The sequence below is a fragment of the Stegastes partitus genome, unplaced genomic scaffold, assembly GCF_000690725.1.
Source record: "Stegastes partitus isolate 25-593 unplaced genomic scaffold, Stegastes_partitus-1.0.2 Scaffold785, whole genome shotgun sequence".
Classification (NCBI taxonomy): Eukaryota; Metazoa; Chordata; class Actinopteri; family Pomacentridae; genus Stegastes; species Stegastes partitus.
Genome location: NW_007578516.1, coordinates 286,412 through 309,250, shown reverse-complemented (window position 1 = coordinate 309,250; position 22,839 = coordinate 286,412). Strand labels below are relative to the sequence as shown.

Sequence of the window (22,839 nt, the reverse complement as noted above, 5' to 3'; positions counted from 1 at the left end):
CATTCATCATCCTGAAGAGGCTGAATCATTCTTGCTTTGATCATCCTGTGGTCTGTCGTCTGGCAACACTTTAAACCCCTTAAGCCACTATTTTGTTAAATTTCCAAATGAAAAAAACGTCCTTAACTGCACAACTGTGAGGCCAAAATGAACAACCTTGAGCTCTATTAATAGGAGACACCTGGAGAAATAATTAAATACAGTAAGTGTCTGTGTCCTCATCACCACAGAGGCTGGAAAAACACTCCTAAAACAAAGAGTCAGTGACAAGACGTGGAGCCCTAAAACACGCCCCGCTTCATCGTCTATTTTCCTCTAAATGGGATCATAATTTACTAAGTAGCATCATATTGTACTGAATGAGACCTGGAACTAGCAATTGAGACCATGAACTTATTAAGAAAATGTCTACTGAGGTAGTAAATCAAGCGAGAAGTCAGCTCAGTTTCTCTTTTAAACTGGAAGAGTCGCCCCCTGCTGGCTGTTGGAAAGAATGCAGGTTAGAGGCACTTTGACGTTGGCTTCATCGTGGAGGCTCCATCTTTTACAAGTAGTCTATGAATTAAGCAGAAATGAGAGATGAAGCACAACAAATCCTGCAGCCTTTTAAATAACGGCAGTATTTTGCACCCTCTTCAGTGAAAGTGCCACGGTCGGGAAACGTCTAAAAATCGGGTTGTTTTCTTAACAACCGACACAACCTGGTCCCAGTAAAGGAGGCGTCATAGTGGGAACCAAAGGCTCCATTTGCACAGACACTAAATATAACAGGATGCTACTTACATTACATTCATGCTCCACAGGGGATGAACCCTTTTGATGCTTGTGATATTAAAAGCCCAGTAATTTTTTTAATTAAAGTTGTGATTTTAACTTAACTAAATGCCTCCAAAAATTAAATTTTTGCAGTGTCAACAAATGGTTTTATCGCACATGCAAGTTAGTATTTTTATTTTTTTTATTTTTTTACAAGTTAAAGGAAACATTTCAGTTAATTTCAAACGTCATAAAGGAGGAAAGAAACCTGGAAGCACTCAAATTTAAGAAGCTGGAATTTGTAGAATTTGACATTTTTTGGTCTTAGAGCTCGCTTCATGTCTTTGGCTTGGTTAAGCCGCAATAATCAGGCCAAAGGGAATTAAAAGACGAGACTGAATGCTTCAATATGCATCCAAATAAGAAAACAAACTGTTACGAATAGAAAAGACAAGTGTTAAGTGTGATTGTTTGGAAACTGTTTGGGTGTTCACTGTGACCAACAGTCACATGGGCAGCGACTACTGCGGCCGCCACACATGATGCTATAAATCAGAGCCGCCACATGACCTGGGGTTTGGACTGACACATAACAAGGGCAGAACAAAATCAGGTGTTCACATATCAGCGTTCACACGTTGTAAATCAACTCCTGGCTGCGAGCGTCGTCTTGTGTTGATGCATCGAGCGCTTTACGCCCAACAATGTCATTCTCGAGGAGCAATCTCTGATTCAGACCGTATCGTTCATCAGCTGCTCAGCGTCTCCATCAATCACTCTCTCAATCATCCGCTGCCTCTTTCTCTCCCACTGCTTCCATCTCCATCTGTCATCCTGTCGAATTATCACTCGCAAACAAACAAACAAACGTTGCCCTCGATGGGCGATCGCTGCAGGTTGGAACTGTCTCAGTGCGTGAAGAAGCAGCTCTTACCCACACATGTAATCAGTGTTGGAATTGGAGGTAATTCCCCGAGGAATCAATAACAAATCCTCGCTGTCAGGAGAAAGTATTGCAGTTCAGGAAGTAAGACAAACGGTCTTATTTACAGTCGCCATGAACGGTTCTGACTGTCCTGGGCTCAGAGGAGGCGGCAGTTCTCCTCGATCTATAGTTGCGCAGTCAACTGCATGCAAAGCTGGAACACAATGTCTCCAGAGGTCTGGCTTCTTCATGGGTTCAACAAGCACGGTTCTTTTGGGATTTGATCCTGTTACGTGCTATCAGCAATTATCCTGCATGGACATGAAGCCATTTATCAAATAGGAGCATGTTTGGATCGACTACTTGGTCGGCCTGCAACATTTATTTCCTTTGTCGATAAATCCTTCTGGTGTGTCATCAATTAATCAATTAGAGGTTTGGTCAATAAAATGCTCGAAAATGGTGAAGGAGTTAGTTTCCTAAAGCCCAACATGACAACTTGAAATGTCTTGTTTTGTCCACAACCCAAAGATTCTCAGTTTATCAAAATGGAGGAAGAAAAAAAACGAAAACACGCAAATTTAAGAAGCTGGAATCACAGATTATAGACCTTTTTTTTTAGTCTTAGAGCTAATTTCATGTCCTTGGCTCAGTTAAGTAATACAAGTAATAATCAGGCTAGAGGGAATTAAAAGACAAAAAGACCAAATTATTCACTAAAACGCTAAAATATGCTGACATGAAACAGTTTCTCTAACAGGAGCACAGTTGGATCGACTACCTGGTCGTTAAATCTCTCTGGTGTGTCATCAGTTACTCAATTAGAGGTTTGGTCAATAAAATGCCCGAAAATGGTGAAAGAGTTAGTTTCCTAAAGCCCAACATGACAACTTTTAATGTCTTGTTTAGTCCACAACAACTCAAAGATGTTCCGTTTTCCTTGAAGGTTGCTGTTTTCCGGTTCCCTGAACAAACAAACTAATCTTCAGGGAACCTTCAGAGAACACTCATGTAATGCTTCTTGAAGGTTTGGCAAACGGAAACCTTCAGGGAACATTCCTTGAATGTTACTCTTGTCTGGTTTCCTGAAGGAGCAAACCGTAACCTTTGGGGAACATTCAGGTAACTGTCCATGGTGGTTCAGCAAATAATAACCTTCCGTAAACCTCCAGGGAGCGTTCAAGGAATGTTCCTTTAGGGAACGTCTGTTGGAGATTAGAATGAACTGGTTCCCTGAAACAAACCACAATCTCTTGGGAATGTTCATTTATTGTTCCCAGAAAGTTTCCTGAACAAAAGGTAACCTTCAGGGAACTTTCAGGGTACCTTTAGGGAATTTTCATGGAATGTTCCCTTAAGGTTTTGCAAACAACACTCCCTGGAGGTTCCTGTTTGCTGCGCAGCGATAGGATAGATTTTTTATTTTTTTTGTCTAAATCTTCTGACATTTTTTAATACATTTGTTGAGTTTGGGTCCTTCTTTGTAGCTACTTTTTCTAATTTCTTCTTATATTTGTATTTATTTTACATTCTTGTCCTTTGCTGTCAATGTTTCCAACTTTAATTTCCTTTTCAAACTTTTAGAATTGTGCCCTTTTTGCTTGTTCCCTGACATTATCCAAGAGCCCAATAAAGAAATCAATCTTTGAAAAGAAGAGAAAGTGTCGGTCATATACATGATCAGCCACAGCATTTAATAAAGTTAATAACACTGATTGTCTGGTTGCAGTGGCACCTCTCCATCGATGGAATATATCAGACAGCAGGTGAACAGTCAGCTCTTCAAATAAAAGACAAAGAAATAAAAGTGCAGCATAAGAATCTGAGGTCAACAGATGGACCAGAGCAGCTCCAAAACAGCAGGTCTTAATATTTTATATTGTTTTTATGGATTTTTTCTGTTTGCTGTGAAATTGCCTGTGTTCCTAACTGGGGTCCCACCAGTGGATCGTGACACCAGAAATCAAATAAAATCTGAAAAAAATGATTGCAAACAGCATATTAGCCGTAGTCAGTTTGCCATAATTCTCTAAAATCATTAAACATAACTGCAGGTAGTTATGAATAGAAGGTAAACCAATGATCACCGCAGAGCTTCATTTTACTTTGACACATATTTTAGTTTCGTGTGATTCTCGACCACGTCTGCGTGAGTCTGTAGCAGCTGTGGTGAAAACGTCCTCCATGTTTCAAAGCTTTCCGATAGTCTGCACAAGAACACAGACGAGTTGACATTTATCTTCCTTAACGGCATCCAACAGGTGTTTTGTGGGATTTGGACCAAGCTTGTGGGCGGATTGAGACTTTTGTTGGGTTAATTATTCTTCTCAGCATCTGGTGTGTTTCACATCATTATCCTGCAGAAATATTCTGTCAGTTGTGGTAATCTTTGGTTGATTTTTTTTTTTAAATGTTTGCATCTAAAAATTCCTCTAAAACTGCCCCAGACTTTGACTTCCTGGCCTCCATACTGTACCGAACCTTTACTGCAGTCTGGTTGGACTTCATTCAAACAAATTCTCCAACAACTTTTGTTTCCAAACTTTTTTATAACACAGTTCTCTGAATGATCCCTGTCGCCTCGCTGTCTTTCTGTATCCAGACTCACTTGATTTTATTCAGTTACACAGTATCATTTCCTGCTAGTTTCTGGTTCTAGCTTCTGTAATCAGTCCCCATTTCTCAGTTTTTTGAAAAACTTTTTGACAATAATGTTTAGAATTTTTTGCAGTTGCATTTAATCAACCAGTTTGAAGGCAGTTTACGTGTTAAGTCAGATAACTTCAGGTTCACTCGGACGCCTCGAGCAGAGCAACAAGTGGAGTATATCAGAACTTTTCCACATTTGGTTTAGTTGCTATTTGAAGGTTTATGTTCATGCTTCAAGTCAAAACCTGATTTATGTGTTTTAGACAGAGGTAGAAAGTAACTAAGTACTTTTACTCGAGTCCTGTACTCAATCATATGCTGCGTTATCCTTCCGCTTAATTCCAGAGGGAAATATTGTACTTGCTGCATTTATCGGGCAGCTTTATGATGGAGATTTTACACAATATCGGTAATAAAACAAGATTTTAAAATACAACACACAGATTAAATCAGCAGTTGTCAAACTTTTTGACTTCTTACAAAAAGTGTGCAGTCGAACTCACATTTTAAACGTCTATGAGTTGGCTAATCCCTCACGTTTTCAATAAATCTTCAAATGATCCAACATCTCAAAAAAATCAAAGACTGGAGAAAACAGATCAGAACTTTTCTCCATTTCTCTCCCATTCATCACGTTTGCAGGCCTCAGATTTATCTGCTGGAACTAAATATATCGTAGTTTAAACCTGCTGCTGACACACTGATGCTTCAATAATCTAATGACCTCAGATATAAGGACCTAAATTCTTTTAGTGCATTTTGCTGCCAATATTTGCACACTTTTACTCAAGTAGGATCTTTAATGGCAGGTTTTGTTTGTGATGCAGGATTTCTTCTTTGCTGTATTTGTACTTTTGATCAAATAAAGGATCTAAAAACTGTGTTGTTTATTCTATAGAAGTATCAGACCTTTTGCTGATAGAGGTGGACATGAACGACACAGTTTAGTTTGTCTGCTTACTTTATGTAGGTCAGTGGCTTCAGAGAAAACTGGTCTTTGTGATGTAAACTTTACGCGTCTGAATGAAGCAAGCAACCTGTTAGAAAATACATGAAGTTAATAGAGGTTCTCACCTGAGTTTCATTCTTGCAGCAGCCATACTGTCCTGGAGGTCAAAGAGGAAACACGCCTAATAAGCCGCTTCTTTATTGGTTACCTGAGTAGGTGGGTTCTCAGATGTGATTGGATTACGAATGTGTCCGGATTGGCTGGTTTAAAGTAGGAAGGCAGCACCTTCCCTATAGGAGAGCAGTGAGGGGATGCAGCACTGATAACAGTTGTTTTTTAAAAAAATTCTTTTCTCACTTTTAGAGATTTGCGGTTTGCTTAAAAATTAAACATAAATATCTTCAGACTTCACTCGTCCTCGCAATATTTATTTCATATCTTTAAAAGAAAAGGAAACGAGTAAAAGGTACAAAAAAAGAACTAAATGTTCAATCAAACTCCTTCACGTTCAGGGATTTTTGTGCGATTTTTAAGATGTAATAGACCCAAATGGAAAACTCTGCAGTCAAAACGTAGGTGTGAGGCTTAATTTGAAAGGTGAGAAATTCTAGTTTGTGAATTAATATTTGACTGAAACGGGTCAACAACAACAAGATGGCTGTTAAGAGGTTAAATTGGCTAAAATATATCACAAGATGCAACAGAACACACCAGAAACACAAACCACCAGTGGTGACTTTAATGAGAGAACAAAGAGCTAACATGCTTTTAGTATTTTTACCAAGTTAGATGAACTTTTTTCTAAGACACACTGCTTATTACCCTTTAAAATCAAAAGCAGACAGCCCAAACTTATCACGGGATGTTTGATATAAACACTGCTGCTCTCTAGTGGTACTTCTTGAGGATTTCTCTAAAATAAACTCAATTAAATGTTCATCTGTGTGTGTTCAGGTGTGAAAATACACACATGCTGCACATAAACCACTACTGAGGGCAGCAGGGTTGATATTTCTCCTGGATGTGACTTCCTGCCACAGCTCAGGGAACAACCTGTTTGAATCATCGTATCAGCGCTCGTGTTCACGTGTCTAATGAAGTGGAAGCAACACAGCCCGCTCATGTGAATCCAGTCCGCTCCGCTGTGCTGATGAGGCCTGAAGGCGACGTCCTGCTTACATAAACAGCAGGTCAAAGGAGGGACGAGCTCCAGCCTGAATGTCACTCAAATCACTGCGAGTTCATAATAGTGTGATGCAGCTCTGCTAAAATGTGACTGACCGACTCTAATGAGCAGCTGACTCATGCAGCTCCGTTTGTCTGAACTAATGAGAGGCCACATGTGGCTCAATTCGACATGCGGACAAAACATTTATTCTCACTGTATTTGTTGGAAATTGTCAAATGAGATCATTAAGACAGAAAGAACGACTGCATCTGATTTTTACGAGACTGAAACACAAACATGTGTTCTGCTGCTGCAGCTAGAAGCCAAATAAAAGGTGAGGAGGGTCAAAATACACTGTAATGTAAGAAGAAATCTACGACAAAAACAGAAATATTCTGGCAGCTGAAGCGCCAAAATAACACAAAAACAATATAGTTACAAAACATATTCACATAAGTCATTTTATGTAAGATCATGTGTACTTTTTTGTCATTTTGTAATAAAGTAATGTGATCAAATAAATAATTAGGTTTAATATTGCAGAAAAATGCCATTTAAATAGGGTTTTGCTATACATTTTTATGTAAAAATAATTTTGTAAACATCAAAAGACCATTGGAAAAATATGTCTTTAGCCTTCAGGTAATTTTACATGAACTTTTGGGGGTTTTAATGCTATTTACATGTTTAAAAATGATGAAATTATGTCTAAACATGGCAAAAATAATACTATAATACAAATAATAAGGCTGAGTGTTGCTGAAAAGTGTCATTTTTGGTTGGGTTTTATTATATAATTTTAGATTTTAAATATATCACACGTAAACCACATCATAATACCACGGCAAAACTTGTCTCGAGTCTTTAAATATCAAGTGTAATATGATTTTTTACATGTACTTTTAAATAAAAACATCCTTAATCATAAAGAAATGTTTAAAGTTACAAAAAGTATGCCCACCTTTTAAATATTTATGGATTTGATGTAGAAAAATTGTCAAATCAGCTACTAAACAAATAATTCTGACTATAGTTGAAGCAATATTCTTTTAGATTTCGATCGGAAAGTAACAGATAAAAATACTATAAGTGGTGCAAAGACAACATACCTTTTATGTAATTATGACTTGTATTTTGCCTTAGATATAGGCTTTTATATGTTATGTTTTACCACTGTTATTTGTATTTTTAATTTACTTTATAATTTTATTGACATAAGACACTTTGATTTATACTTCCTGTATAAACTGTGCTATACAAATAAAGTTATTACTATTATTTTAGACATATTACTTATGTTTCTAACAGTTTATCTTGTAGCTGTAGTTGTTTTTACAAAGACATGACTGAAAGATGGAGTCTCCCAATAAACGAATGCAATCAGAAAAGAGAGCTTGTATTCTGACTGAACACCTTTATAACAAACATAACAATAATCCAAATAGACTCACAGCTGGAGGCTCAGAAATGATCCAAAAAAAGGATGTTTGTCTTAAATTAGTGGAGAAAGTTTATATATGAAGCAAATGCAGAACAAAGGTTATCCAGGAATAAATAAAGAAGTCGGTGTCAGTCCTTTTTTGTATTTCTCCTGATGCACTGATGTCTATAAATAGTTTAATGTTGTATACTGTCTATTGTCATTGTGTCTTTTTCCATTCTGTAGAGACATCTAGTGGCCACTTTGTGCACTTATTAGTAAGTTATGGAATGCTCTGCCTTTGCATGTTAGACAGGCCTCTTCTTTGTCTGTTTTTAAATCACTTCTTAAAACCCATCTATTTTCCTTGGCCTTTGACACATAGTGAATTGTTGATTTTATTTTATTTCATTTTATTGTTTCTATTGTATGCTTGTCATTGTCTTATGTCTTTTAATTTAATTTAATTTGTATTTTAAATATATTTTTTATTCTATTGTGTACAGCACTTTGTTCAACTGTGGTTGTTTTGAAAGTGCTTTACAAATAAAGTTGGATTGGATTGGATTGGACTTATCACATGTGAGTTCAAACTGGAATTAGCTATTTGTTTTTGCCAGAAAAGCACCTCATTGGTTTAAAAAATGAAAAAAACAAAACAAAACCACAGCTTGGTTAAATTCAGTTTATTTAAAAATATATAGAAACAGGACCACTGGTGTAAACGTAACATGGAACAGCGTAGTTACTCACACTTTAATGCAACTTCAACCCAGATTGGAAAAAGAAAACAAGAGAAGAAACACAAATCACACTTCACAGCAGCACTTTACCCTCAAACACATCAGAACTGTACACACTGAATCAATCAGTTCATATGATCCCCCCAGTATTTAAACAAAGTGTGGGTCTCAGTGTTTTCTTTTTAAATCAGTCAAATTATATCATGAAATAGAAAAAGCAGTAGCATTTAGTTCTTCTGTGTACAGTACAACGATTACTGTAGTCGGCCAGCTTCTCTCTGAATCAACTCATAATAGAAAAAAAACCTTCATTCCTTGTAGTTTTACTCTGATTGCAGAACCTCTGTGTTGTCATGCCGGCTGTCATCATGTTCACCGTGTTTGGAGAAGTTTATTTAAACTTAGAGACACTTCAGGTTATTTTTTTTCTGACTAATTAATCATAAAACAACACAATCAAACTTGAGTGGCACCAAATAACTTCAGCGAGATCCAGTCCTGCTCTAAAACAACTAAAGTGCAGGTAATCAGGGAATGCAGTTACAACCTTCGACGAGAAACAACCCTAAAATTTGAAGGGTTAATGGGAACAATAGGGCGAAAAATATGATATTAATGGTTGGAAATAAATTCCATAACAAAATAAAAATCTGTATGGAGGCTTTATAATCTGCTGTTTTTCTGTTCCCAGCTGGTATAAACACTAAAGTCGAGCCTAGGAAAAAGTTCCTGTCTTAGTTCTGACTGCACCCTGGCTGCGAGACGGGTTATCAAAACTGTAAAAAACAAGTTATTCATGACTCGTTTACCTTGTAAGTTGTCAGCTGGAATCTAAAACAAAAGTATCTGCTTGTGTGGACAAAATGACATAAAACAGGAGAAAACTGTCTCACAGGAAAGAGCAAAACTATCTCTACGCTACTCCTAATATGAGGAAACCGCCGAAACACATTTTTTTAATTTGCTGGGATAAATACTCACATCAAAATAATGCAATATGTCCTCCAAGGTGGCTTTTTATCATCCGTTATGTTTAGTTTTGCTTCCTGGCAGTAGAGCTGTTATAAACGATGGCACATGCTCCGACTCCACACTTTAAAGTCTATAAAACTCTGTCAAACTAAAAGTGGTTGAAACAAACAGTGTAAGTCAGTTCTTTTTTTTTTTTGCAGATTTAACGACTATGCTCTCCTGTTGTGGTGATCTAGCACAGATCGAAGGATACCGGACTACTGTGGGTAAATGTATCATGACAGTTAATGCTCTATGTTACTTAAAGAATCTCAGGTTTGATGGTCAACTGCATAACAGTCTGGTCCCGACAGTCGCGAACGCCTTCAGTAGCTCTGATCAACCGCTTGTTGAAGCTGCAGCGGTCCAGCTTCTCTACGAGGATCCGTCTTCCAGCTGCTCGTCCTGAAAAGGGTAGCTGAGCGCCGGAGGAAAGCCCTGACTTCGAGGCTGCTCGTCCAACAGCATCAAATCCTCCACGTCTTTCCCTTTGTACCTCCGCCTGCAGATCTTTACAGTCACTTTTCGCCCCTGAAAGACTTTGAGGGCCTCTTTGGAAGCCATGGCTTTGGCGGCGGACTCGTCGCGGCCGTACCCGGTGCCCAAGTAGACAGTCTGACAGCGGATTTCGCACACATGGCCTTCCTTCTGTGTGCGACCTGCCGGGAGGCCTGTGATGTCCTTCAGCGGCACAAACACGCAGGTCAGGGTTTGCTTACACGACTCCACGCAGCTCCGCAGGATTTCAAAATGGTCCAAGTTGGGGCCAAAGCCGCCCGCCGACACCAGCTTCCACGCCACGGCCTTGTAGAGGCGATTGAAGAAGGGCTGGTGCTCTGCTGGAGCCTGAGGAAGAGGTCCTGACTTCTGAGTCACAGGCCGAGCATTCGTCCTCCCAGCGGGTCGACCGTCGAGCTCATTAGGCCCAAGTTTGGCTCTTTTCGCACAGCTGTCAGCGTCGCTCTCTGCAGGTGACAAACACAGCAGGAAGGACAGTGTTGACTGAACACGCAACAGCATTTAATGAGGAAACAGACTCCGGCCTCAGGTGTGTGGGTGTGCAAAAAAAACATAATAATACGCATGAATGATTACACTGAACCCCTGCTGCAACAGAAAACAACCCTGAAAGGTTTTGCTATGTTGCTTTTCAAGGCTACTGAACATAACCAGATTTTGGTATTTCTCTTATAATCAGTTATAAACACATAGTTTATGAAATGATTACAATAAAGATAAATATCATAAAATTTAAACCAAATGCACAAAAACAATACAATAACTAGATTTTTCTGAATGATTATGGATGCTTTGATTTTCAGTTTGTTGATGATGTGTTAGACGGAAGTTCCTTCAACCCTACTGTATTTTTTGAGGCACTAGTTTGTGGCAGTTTTTGATTATTGTCAATTAATTATTCGATTAGTTATCCGGTCTATAAAATAGCAGAAAATGGTGAAAAATGTCAATCGGTGCTTCTCAAAGCCCAAGATGACGTCCTCAAATGTCTTGTTTTGTCCATAATCCAAAAATAGCAAGTTTACTGACATAGAGGAGTAAAGAAACCGGAAATATTGAATTTTACTGAGCTGGAATCAGATGTTTTTCTTTCTTTCTCCACTAATCAGTGCAATGCAGCTCTGACACCTGGTTCTAATACTGCCTGTCTCTCCACATTTACATACAAAAGAGAACAAAATATATCTATGTGTCTGTCACTGTGTATTCCCAGGTATACATTGTAAGGCAGCTGTCATGATTTTCCACAATGTATTCTGGTGGAAAGAAAAGAAGACTGGCAAAAGAGACCTCATAAACTAACTGTGAACATGACTTGACTGTAAAGGTGCTTTGCATTACCAGCTGTGGCGCTCCGCTTTCCTCTGGCCATGATTTCTTTCATCGTTTTGTGAACAGGAACATCCTCGACGACTATCCCCTCACCCATCTCACTGATCTTGTCCATCACAGCCTGTGGATAGCTGAAGGGAAGCAGAGAAAAAAACAAAAAAAACAGTTATTACTCAGCTGTGGGCTTCGCTCTTGGTATTCTCTAGTTTTTCATTGTGCTCGATCGGTGTGTCCTACCTGCAGCCCAGGAACACGTGATTAGCCCAGACCATGGACAGAGACAGCAGCCGGTCCAGACTGCTGCTGGGGACCCCCGGCTCCACTGTGGGGAAAGCCTCCATGTTCCTCAGGATGAACTCTCTTCGAGCAACCCACTGCTTGTTGCTCTCGCAGTAGGTCCTGAATGTGTCGACCCACTCGGCCAGCTGCGGGTTCTGGCCCAGGTACTCTGAAACTATGTCCTCTCCGCTCCTCTCCCCCGCCATCCCTGCAATAAAACACAACGTTTATGGTTAGAAGGACAAATTAAAGCTCTGCACTTTATTATTTACTTACTAAGTTACAAGCAAAGGTAGCTTGTATTAGGTCTGCAGAAGATTTCATATGGCTGTGTAGCTGGTCAACAGAAAGCTAAATAAACAGCTTGATAGGTAGATTGATAGATGTACCAACGATATACAGGTCAGGTCAATAAAATAAAAAAAAGTCAATATTAACTGAAATTAAACATTTTATGCTAAAAATGTTGGTCGATACCGCCTAATTCAATTACATTATATAAATAATAGTACAAAAACGTGCCTAATTTCACATAAACAATAGCTGTAGTTATTAAAACACGAGGCATAATCGACGAGCAGTTTGTCTGGCAATAAAAAGTAATAATGAACAGCCATCTTAAGTAGTAAAAACGCAGCTATAGTCAAACCGGTGATTCTGTTAAATAAGAGGAAATACCAGATACTCATAGCAATAGACAGCCACATGAACTACATATATGCACAAAACCATTTCAGAAATACGTTTTATACTGCCGGTGTTTTATAAACTTGCCTTGCTGTGGTCGTGCGTTAGTTAAGCTGACCAGTAAATGTTTTCCCTAGCAAACTGCCTCTGGTAACTAACGTTAAGTTAAGCCAAGCGGCTAGCCGAGTAGCACTAGCCACACCAGAGGAGACACGCTAATAATTACAACACAGCATCAAGAGTGATTAATAATGACGGTAACTAGCTATCCTTTGCTTGTACAGTTTGTATTAAGGGTATTATTTTATCTAGTAACTGCGACATACCAAGCGCTCTCCGTTGCGATGTGTTGCTAGCTAGCTACATGACCGACTGATGACGCAATTTTCGCGACGCTTCCTTCTCGCCGGAGGAAACTACATTTCCCATGAGCACACTGAAAGCTACAGGTTGTTACGCTAGCCCTCGCTTATTTTAGCTTTCATACCTTATAAAAACTAATTTAAGACCCAAATGAGAATATTTTTCGTTACTTAAGACTATTAGCACTGCAAATTCGAACCAAAAAGCCAACATTAAAATTTTAAAATCTAACTAAACGATATAAGCAAAAACTACGTAGCACAGGATGTTTCGCATCTGTCCCGTGATGCTTTGCGTGCTGACGTAGAAACCTGCGACAGCTCGGGCGGCAGTTTGTTTTGGTGGATGAATGAGAAGCTCACAGCTGCTTTTTTCAGTTTTAATTAACTGAAAGTGAATTAACATGATTCACGAGTTGTTGCTGGCGTTGAGCGGATATCCGGGGACCATTTTCACCTGGAACAAACGGACAGGTTTGCAGGTAAAACCGGAATTCACCGCAGTTCCGTAATACGATAACGGTTCCAGTTTAACACAGACATGCTAGCTTAAATGTTTTGCACTTATATATACATATTTTTAAAAAAAATTGGTAATCATTTATGTCTTTACAGATCCAAGTAGCTTTGTTGACTGTAAAGATATACGTTTTGCTAGCATTATTTAGCTTAAAGAGAGAATAACGGGTTGAAATAATATAAAGCATTAAGCTAAGACTAACTGTAGGTGGATAATTTGTGCTCTTGTATTACATCTATCCACCTGTCTATCTGCACGTCTGTCTATGTATTTAATGTATATATCTGAGTCAGAATTGCTGCAAAATGTACTTGTGGCTGTTAAATAATGGAATTGATCTTATGTCAGTGAAACCATAGCGTGCATGCATGAACCATTAATCAGTGTAGCTCACACCTCTGCAAGTCAAAATGTCTGCCCTGAAAAATGTCAAACCACATGCAAGCTTCACCTAAACAATTTTGGACGGTTAATCTTCACTCAACTAGTCTTAACAGTGAGGGCAGAGGACAGAAAGTGTTTTAACTTGTGCGGTTTGTCAAACTGCTTTATTTCACCTTCAGGTGTCCCAGGACCTGCCCTTCCTTCACCCCAGTGAGACCAGTGTCCTGAACCGACTCTGTAAACTGGGCTCTGATTATATTCGCTTTACAGAGTTCATAGAACAACACACTGGACATGTTCATCAACAAGTGAGTCCTAACGCCACATAAGAACATTTTACGCAAATTAACTGCATTGGTTCAGTTATGTTTTTGCTATATCTAATGCACAGTACTCTAACCTAGCTCAGATATAGTTTTTTTTTAATAATAAAAAAAAATAGTGTTAGTGCACTCAAAAAACACCCAACTTAAATCAAATTATAAATCTTCCTGACTTGTCTTCAATTATGATTGTGTTTTGTTTTGTCTGTAAGTCTTACTTAAATTAATGAACAACATTTTTTAAAACATGCATCTGTTCACGATCTGTTCTGTAGGAGCATCATGCGAACCAGCCCAACCAGACTGGACTTCATGGGATTTACTTGCGGGCTTTCTGCACAGGCCTGGACTCCATGCTGCAGCCCTACAGACAGGCCCTGCTGGACCTCGAACAAGAGGTAAAATGATAATGCAGCCAACAACAATGAACCAAGTGACATGTGAGATGATGCTAAGATAACTTGTGTTTGTGTTTCAGTTCCTTGGAGATCCACATCTGACAATATCTCATGTGAATTATAAGCTTGACCAGGTAAAGAATTCATGAAACTGTTGAATAGATCAGTTTAAGAACGAAGTGACTCTCCTTTCAAAGTTTTTTCCACAACTGAACATATCAGTTTGTTTAACACTGTACCTTTTTAAAAAAGTTTCAGCTGCTGTTTCCCTCTGTGATGGTGGTGGTGGAGACGATAAAATCACAGAAGGTAAGAATTGTTTATAGAAGTTATTCAGCAGAATATGAGTTAGCAAGTTAGCAGGTATAAAAGTGTAAACACCAGACTTTTGAACTAATAGTTGGCTATTGGCTACATAAGACAACAAAAGGTTTTATGCTGCTGGAGGAGCTCCTTGTGAAAGCGATTAGCACCACCTGCTAACAGAGCTGTCTGTGCTGCTTTAGATCCATGGCTGTCAGATCCTGGAGACGGTGTACAAGCACAGCTGTGGGGGGCTTCCTCCTGTTCGCATGGCTTTAGAAAAGTAAGTTTCTTCTGTTTGTAAACTAGTAAAGATCAAAAGGCAGGAAGGTATCATTTCATTTTTTGGTCCAGCTAAAACGATGATATCATATTATACAATACAATAAGGTAACTTGGAACTTACTTGAAGCCCTCTATCTGAGACAAAATACTAAATTTGTGTTTATGATTCTGTATATTTTGCAGGATTCTGGCAGTGTGCCACGGTGTGATGTACAAGCAGCTTGCAGCTTGGATGCTGCACGGTTTGCTGCTGGACCAAAGCGAGGAGTTTTTTGTGAAGCAGGGTCCCAGTGCAGGAGGAGCTGCTGCCAACCAGGAAGAGGAAGAGGAAGATCTGGGGCTGGGAGGTCTGAGCGGGAAGCAGCTCAGAGAGTTACAGGACCTGGTGAGAGCTGCAGACCAACAACCAACTCTAGACTTATTTTTGTAATGTTTGGTGGTGGTGTTCATCTTTGTTGTCGTGCAGCGGCTGATCGAGGAGGAGAACATGCTGGCTCCATCTCTGCAGCAGTTCTCCCTGCGAACAGAGATGCTGCCGTCTTACATCCCCATCCGAGTGGCTGAGAAAATCCTCTTTGTGGGAGAATCGGTTCAGATGTTTGAAAACCACAACCACAGCCCGTCTAGAGCTGGTACAGTATTGTTGATCTAAGAGAAGTCTTGTTGTAGCACCTCTTTCTCTGCGTCACAAAAACAATAAAACCCACATTGTTTTGGTCATTTTAGGCTCCATACTGAAGCACCAGGAGGACATGTTTGCTGCCGAGCTGCACAGACTCAAACAGCAGTCGCTTTTCAGCCTGGTGGATTTTGAAAATTTGATTGATCGCATCAGGAGCACAGTGGCAGAGGTGAGCTCGTCTTCTTTCTTCTTTCACTAAAATAACAACCGAACTGAGCTACCATGAACAGTGCTGCAAGAATCAAATCCTCATCATCCCCGTTTGACTTTCAGCATCTCTGGACGCTGATGGTGGAAGAGTCGGATCTGCTCGAACAACTGAAGGTTTGTATTCATCACACAGTTCTGGATTATATATCACTGAGACCTGAACACTGTTGACATTTGTGTTTTTCCTCCAGATCATAAAAGATTTCTACTTGTTGGGTCGTGGAGAACTCTACCAGGTTTTTATTGATCTCGCGCAACAGATGCTGAAGACGCCTCCAACAGCCGTCACTGAACACGGTAAATGTTGACATGCAGATACTGAATATGATCCCTGTAACAGTTTTATTTATTTTTTGCATTGTAATGGAGATTTGATCCAGTGTTTATTTCATGCTACATACAAAATACACACATAAAAATAGTATAATTGATGTTTGATCACATGTTTGGTCAAGTTTAAATAAAATCATCAACAGCTGAGATGTGACTGGACATCATGTCACTGATTCACTATGTTACTGTTAACTTCATTTTGGTTTAGAAAAATATAAACGTTTTATGCAAGTACTAATATTTTGATTTCTTATCACCTTGTTAAATAATAATGATTTGTAGCTTTGCACAGTGAACTCAAATTGGAAAATTAAAAAAAAAATCTTTAATCCAGTTCAGCTGCAGCAACTTAAACACTGTATTGCTCATGAGGTATTAGTTTTGCTTAGTGATCAACAGATATTAATGGTAATATCATGTTGTTCTTCTTTTCCTTTCTTTTGCATTGGATGAAATCGAAAAAATTTTAAAATTTAAAAAATCATTCTTATATACAGGTATATATGCAAGAAGATGCCAAACTCCTGAATTAAAATGAACATCTGCACTCTGTCTGCACTGCACTTATTTTTAATTTAGAAAATCTGTCAACTATCTGTCCTAAATTAATTTAAGGAAAAAAAATTTAACTTTGTAGAAAAACTCATGAATGAAAAATAATATCTGAGTGCACTTAACAGCAGCAGATAGACGCATCTTTCATTTGTTTGAAATTTAAAGATTTTTTGGGGGGGGGTTAATAAAGTTTCATCTTAAACCAGTGAGCTCCATGTTTAATGCCATATGCTTTGTTTTCCACAGATGTAAATGTGGCCTTTCAGCAGGCGGCTCATAAGGTTCTGCTGGATGACGACAACCTGCTGCCTCTGCTGCACCTCACAGTCGACTACCAGGGCAAAGACAGCAAAGGTGTGTTCACATGTTCATATTGTGTGAATTCAGGCAAAAACCATCTACGTTTTCATGTTTAGCACTGTCCTCTGGTTTCATGATCAGAATATTTCAAAGTTAAGCTACAGCCCTTATCTACTCAGTAGCTCCAACACTGTTCTGGAGGATGGACTCATCTGTTCTCTGTATGTTCTCTAGATACTGACTTTAAAATCACATTAAACCTTCCAGCTTCTGCAGAAACAATTATTTACAACAACAACTTGTCATTTTAAAAGCATAAACACTTACCTTGTCTGTGAAGGTTCTTAGTCATCCAGCTCATGGTTGTTCTCGTAGATTTATCAAAGCAAATGGACTTCCTTGCGTTTCTTGAGGACATGTCACTTCTCATCCAAGACGCTTCTTCAGCTCTGACTGACTAGCTGGGAGTTCCGGATACTTATATCCTACAGGAGCCATTAACACCTGAGTTTGGTTTCAGTCAGGGGGTTTGTTGCTCCTCCCCCTCATCATGTGAGTCGTTGATGCTCCCCCTGCCACAATGGGGTTCGTTAGGGTCTTTTGTGGTTAGGTGTGAATGGGTTTCATCTTCCTGAGGAGAGTTCTTATGATTGAATTGTAAACAGGTGAGAGATGATGCCTCAGACCTCCATCTCTGTTGAGGGATGGTCTTTCCAGTTTCACATAGATGCTGTGCCCAGCTACAATCAAAGTTTTAGGCTCGTTGCTAGGAGCAGCATTTGATGTCACAACTGCTTTTTAGGTACTTGCAAGTAGCCACTATTAGTTCAGGGACCTGCAGTATGAAGCAGAATTAGAGGTTGGGGAGGTAACTTCAGCTGTAGCTGGGCTCACAGGCTACAGCGGTGGTTCACTTCTTACTGGATACAACAGTTCAAGTCACAAAGGGCTTTACAAGGCAGCAGAATAAAACAGACAAGTCATAAAATCATCAGGTTTCAAAAGTTTAAACCAATACCGTGTTGTAAAGGGTGAAAACATTATTAAAAGGAATTTAATGTGGTTCCAAGGAAATTAGAACTCAAGTACAATCAAGAAAGGCTCCTTAGTGAACGTGTGTTTTATGAAGAGACACCGACACAGTCGACCTGATTTACTAAATTCCCTTTTAGCTGCAGAATTCAGAAACAATCTTCTTTTTTCAAACTGAACACATTTCCTCCAGATTGTTCCAGAGCTTGACTGGAGCGTACTTTAAACACCATCTCTGACGTAAACACTGTGTATCTGCACTGGAGAGATCAGTTGAGTCCACTAGAGGTTGTGAATCCTCTCACATGCTGCTGGATGATTATCTGACCGCTCACTGAATGAATTTAATTATTTATTCTTGTTATCTCTGTAATTGGACCATTTGGTTATTATTTTTCAGAGGCGTCGGGCCCCAGAGACGGAGCCACTCCTCCACAGGAGACGTCTCCCCGCGAGGTTCCTCCAACTGGCTGGGCAGCTCTCGGCCTCATCTACAAGGTCCAGTGGCCGCTGCACATCCTCTTCACTCCTGCTGTCCTGGAGAAGTGTGTTCATGTCCTCTCCTTGTTGAAGCTTTCATTCATTTATTCAGAGCACACCTGGTCACCGTCCTCTCCTCCTGTTTGTTTCCTCCCGTGTGCGTTCAGGTACAACGTTGTGTTCAGGTACCTGCTCAGTGTTCGGAGGGTTCAGTCTCAGCTGCAGCACTGTTGGGCTCTACAGATGCAGAGGAAACACCTCAAGTCCAGCCAGACGGACGCTGTGAAGTGGAGGCTACGCAACCACATGGCCTTCCTGATTGACAACCTGCAGTACTACTTGCAGGTAACAGTACTAAAAATACATACACTCCATTTTTCAGGTTGTGCCTCTCATCGTTACATGTAATCCACAGAGATAAGCACCAGGCTCCGGAAGATAACAATAAGTCAGAAGCAGTTTTTCCAATAATGCAGTAATTTAGAGATGCTTCCTGCCGTTTTTAAGATACTCCTCTTCATCTGGATGGGAAAGTAACTCTCTAAAGGTTCGAAGATCAATTGTGGCCGATTGGCAGGTGCAAACTAAGAAAACTTCATGATCAAACTTCAATGTTTCTTTAACATTTTCAAATGAAGCCGTAAGTCTTTTGAGCTTAGTAGGTGTTATCTGCATGTCATTTAGGGCCAATGTTGCTGATGCTGGTGATGTCCTAAAATGACATTGTGCATCTTCTTAGCCATTCTTTGAAAGACTTTACAATGCCTAGGTCCACCTATGACTGAATGTGGGAGCAGAAATCAGACTTCTGTACGTGCACAACTTCACAACTTTTGAAATGTATCAACCAAAAACTGTGCACAACTTTAGAAATCTCATGAAACAGTGCACACGTTTGCAGGTTTATGCTTCAGACACAAGATGTTGCTTTATTTATCCGTCTTTAAATCCTGTTCAGTTTAAATTTGAGCCTGTGACCTTGATGATCTGAGCTATGAATCAGTGGTTTTCTTGTTTGTCTGCAGGTGGATGTGCTCGAGTCTCAGTTCTCTCAGCTGCTTCAGCAGATCAACTCCACCAGAGACTTCGAGAGCATCAGACTGGCCCACGACCATTTTCTCAGCAACCTGCTCGCCCAGTCCTTCATCCTCCTGAAGCCGGTATGAACCACGAATGGAGCTTTGTTTGCAGCTAAAATTCATCCTGTTAATAATAAGAATCACCCATCAATGCTTCCGTCTTCAGGTGTTTCACTGCCTGAATGAGATCCTGGAGCTCTGCCATAACTTCTGCTCGCTGGTCAGTCAGACTGTCGCTGCTCTGGACGAGAGAGGAACTGCTCAGCTGGACATCCTGGTCAAGGTGCAGTTCAATGACTCTGTTATTTATGTATCTAATGTTGGACCACAGACAGACGTCTTTAATAAAACTGCTGCTGTAACATTTTTAGGGTTTCAGACGCCAATCATCTCTACTGTTTAAAATCCTCTCGAGTGTGAGGAACCATCAGATAAACTCAGATCTGGCTCAGCTGTTACTGCGACTGGACTACAACAAATACTACACCCAAGCTGGAGGCACGCTGGGCAGGTAGGACACAATAACACTCTGTTATCTCTTAAATTAATTAGAGAGATAGTTAATAACATGTGCTATGGCTAATCTAAAAATACTCTTTCTTTGCAGTGTTTAAGAAGAGCACGAAGCATTAGGATTCAGCCATCAATGCTAAACTGAACAGAAGAAGCTCCCATCACCACAACACTGATAGTGTGGCATGTCTATTTAAAATTATCTTTACAAACTTAAAGCACCCAAATGACAAACCGTATTTTCTCACTTCACTCTATTGGTGTCCAGTTTTGTGCACAGATGATCTAATATTCGCTTGTGAACTACTTCAGTACAAGAAAAATGAACAAGATTTGGTTTGTTGAGCTCACAGCACTTAAATTACTTTGAATATCTAATTTAAGGAACAGTTTTTTGCTTTCTTGCTGAGTTAAATGAGAACATACAAACCACAGTCACGTCTGAGAGATGATTAGCTTAGCTTAGCATAAATGCCTTTCAACTGTGCCAGCTGTTCATCAATTAGTCAACTATTACAATGATTGGCAACGCTTTTGACAATAGAATAGCTGACTTTAGTAAATTCTTAGGCAAAAATTCCTCTTAAACTTGAATATTTTCTGGTTTCCTTCCTTTTATGAGAGAAAACAGAATATCTTTGGTTTGCTGACAGAAGACATCGAGGACGTTACAGACTGACATTTTTCACCACTTTTTTTACATTTATAGGAAAAACAGCTGATCACTTAGTTTAGAAAATAACTGATTAATCAACAATGAAAATGATTAACTGCAGCTGTTTTTTTCTGTTTTAAAGCACCACTAGAATTTAGTGAGAAAATGTCGTTTGTAGTTTGGGTGATCTGTCTCTTTGTCTATCAAACACCTTGTATATACTGTAAATACTAAAACCTTGTAGCATGAACCATGTAAAATAAACTGACATCCGTTAAAATGAAACAAGGATCACAATTTATTATCCCATTAAAAACAGACAGGATAAAGTTATATACAGCAGAGGCATGCAACAGAACTAACGCTCAACATTTAACTTGGTCGAAGGCATTTTTGCACATTGTGGAGTCTGGTTGATTATGAGGCGTAGTCGTGGCGATACTGAGGCTTGCTACGGAAACCGAGGCGCTCCCCGCAGATGACGCTCTGGATGAGCCACTCGGGGGACACGAGCGGGACTTCCTGTGATGTTGCGTTTTTCTCTACCAACGGCGGACAGGCAACATCCGCCACCACAACGTCGTACTTGCCAGCAGGAATGTCTACAGACGAAGGGAAAGCAGACTGTGAGTAAATGAAATAGTGTAATATTTATACAATGTGCATTACTTAGATAAGATGTCGTGGATTCTGTACCAGAGCTGTCCTTCTCTGCCTGAAAGTGCCGGACAGACGGACCTCCTCCCATCGTGATGAGCTGGGCCCACAGCTCCACTGGCTTCTCAAACACCAGAAGGACTCGCAGGGTCTTGAACGGGCTGCAGCGAGGATGCCTGAGTGGGGAAAAATAACTCAGACATGAAGAAGCAGCGAGTTAACAGCCATTCATCAAGAGCCATTCATCAGTTCTGACTGATTGGCGGCGACTCCCAGGTATTGATTATCACTCACATGACTCGAGGTGTGAATGGTTGTGAAACTGTGAAGGGGCGGGTGTCAGGACTGCAGAGCCCCGCCCTCTGTTTAGAAATGGATGTCACAGTTTAACATAGATGGCTTCATTCAGCTCTCTCTCAAACTGTCTCAGTTATCCAGAATGTGGACATCGCTGTAGTCAAAGTCGTGTCTTTATCCTTTAGATAAAGACGAACTGCTGAGTTTTGTCCTGAGCAGTGGGATGTTGTTTTTGGACAAAATCCTTCAGAGCCACATACATCTGCTCTTTTCTTGTCTGTTTGATTTCGTGCTTTTTTTTCCCCCCCAGATTTCTTTTCTGATTTCATGAAGGTCCAGCTGAAATAGCCACAGGTCTTATGTGCTTTCTTAGTGTGTCTTTCCTCCTTTGTCTTGTGAAGGACATTCTCAGCCCGGTGCTGTCAGGTTCTGGTAAACCCCAGCTTATTATTTCAGAAGGTGGTGGGAATCAAACAGCAGGTGTTGGTCCAAGTGTGGGTTGCTTGTAGACTTAAAGGTTGAGTCGTCTGTGCTCCTCAGTGTGCACAGCGTAGTCCAAAAAAAAAAAAAAGCAGCACTGAGAAGGACTGAAGTCTCAACATTCAGACCAACACTTGCTGTTTGGCTCCCACTGTCCACTGGAACATAAGCTGGGGATTATCAGAACCTACAGCCATCAAACTGTGAATGTCTCTAGTAAGACAAGAGCAGACACATAAAAAGAAAACCTTTATGGTCCTTTTATGAAGTCAGAAACGAGACGTGAAAACAGACATCAAAAAGAAAAGAACAGGCAGAACAACATCGTCATCATGAATGTATCTGGAGTGTCTACAAGGATTTTGTCCAAACACAACATCCCAGTGCACTTCAGACCCAGCAACACTCACAAAAACAGCCAAACACTAAATAACATTGTATGTGGAGTCCAATGCAATGAGGAGTGCACAGACCTAAATATAAAACTGAACAATCACTAAACACAGACTCAATCTGTATCTGAAGGATAAAAGACTTTGAGGACAGCAATGTT

The 22,839-nt window shown here is 39.9% G+C and overlaps 3 protein-coding genes across 3 annotated transcripts in view; 1 reads left to right on the top strand and 2 right to left on the bottom strand.

The window, feature by feature from the left end:
* Window positions 1-8,538: 8,538 nt before the first annotated feature.
* On the bottom strand, window positions 8,539-12,792 carry cdkn2aip (CDKN2A interacting protein). The gene is made up of 4 exons (XM_008292106.1): window positions 12,765-12,792; window positions 11,710-11,959; window positions 11,482-11,603; window positions 8,539-10,586 (listed from the first exon to the last, which is right to left on the bottom strand). The coding sequence occupies exons 2-4, from the start codon at window positions 11,955-11,957 to the stop codon at window positions 9,997-9,999; spliced, it is 960 nt and encodes a 319-aa protein (XP_008290328.1). The 5' UTR covers window positions 11,958-11,959; window positions 12,765-12,792; the 3' UTR covers window positions 8,539-9,996.
* Window positions 12,793-13,183: 391 nt separating this feature from the next.
* tubgcp4 (tubulin gamma complex component 4) lies at window positions 13,184-20,764 on the top strand. The gene is made up of 18 exons (XM_008292105.1): window positions 13,184-13,282; window positions 13,884-14,012; window positions 14,303-14,425; window positions 14,506-14,559; window positions 14,678-14,734; window positions 14,932-15,011; window positions 15,197-15,398; window positions 15,480-15,645; window positions 15,740-15,864; window positions 15,969-16,019; window positions 16,097-16,202; window positions 17,040-17,147; window positions 18,526-18,670; window positions 18,773-18,950; window positions 19,631-19,765; window positions 19,851-19,967; window positions 20,056-20,195; window positions 20,292-20,764. The coding sequence occupies exons 1-18, from the start codon at window positions 13,205-13,207 to the stop codon at window positions 20,296-20,298; spliced, it is 2,001 nt and encodes a 666-aa protein (XP_008290327.1). The 5' UTR covers window positions 13,184-13,204; the 3' UTR covers window positions 20,299-20,764.
* Window positions 20,765-21,126: 362 nt separating this feature from the next.
* Window positions 21,127-22,839, bottom strand: part of tp53bp1 (tumor protein p53 binding protein, 1) — a 35,533-nt gene continuing 33,820 nt past the window's right edge. The window contains exons 27-28 of the mRNA XM_008292110.1: window positions 21,549-21,685; window positions 21,127-21,454 (exon numbers count right to left, since the gene is read on the bottom strand). Of these exons, the coding sequence (XP_008290332.1) occupies window positions 21,270-21,454; window positions 21,549-21,685 (322 nt within the window). The 3' untranslated portion in view covers window positions 21,127-21,269. The remainder of the gene's footprint in view (window positions 21,455-21,548; window positions 21,686-22,839) is intronic.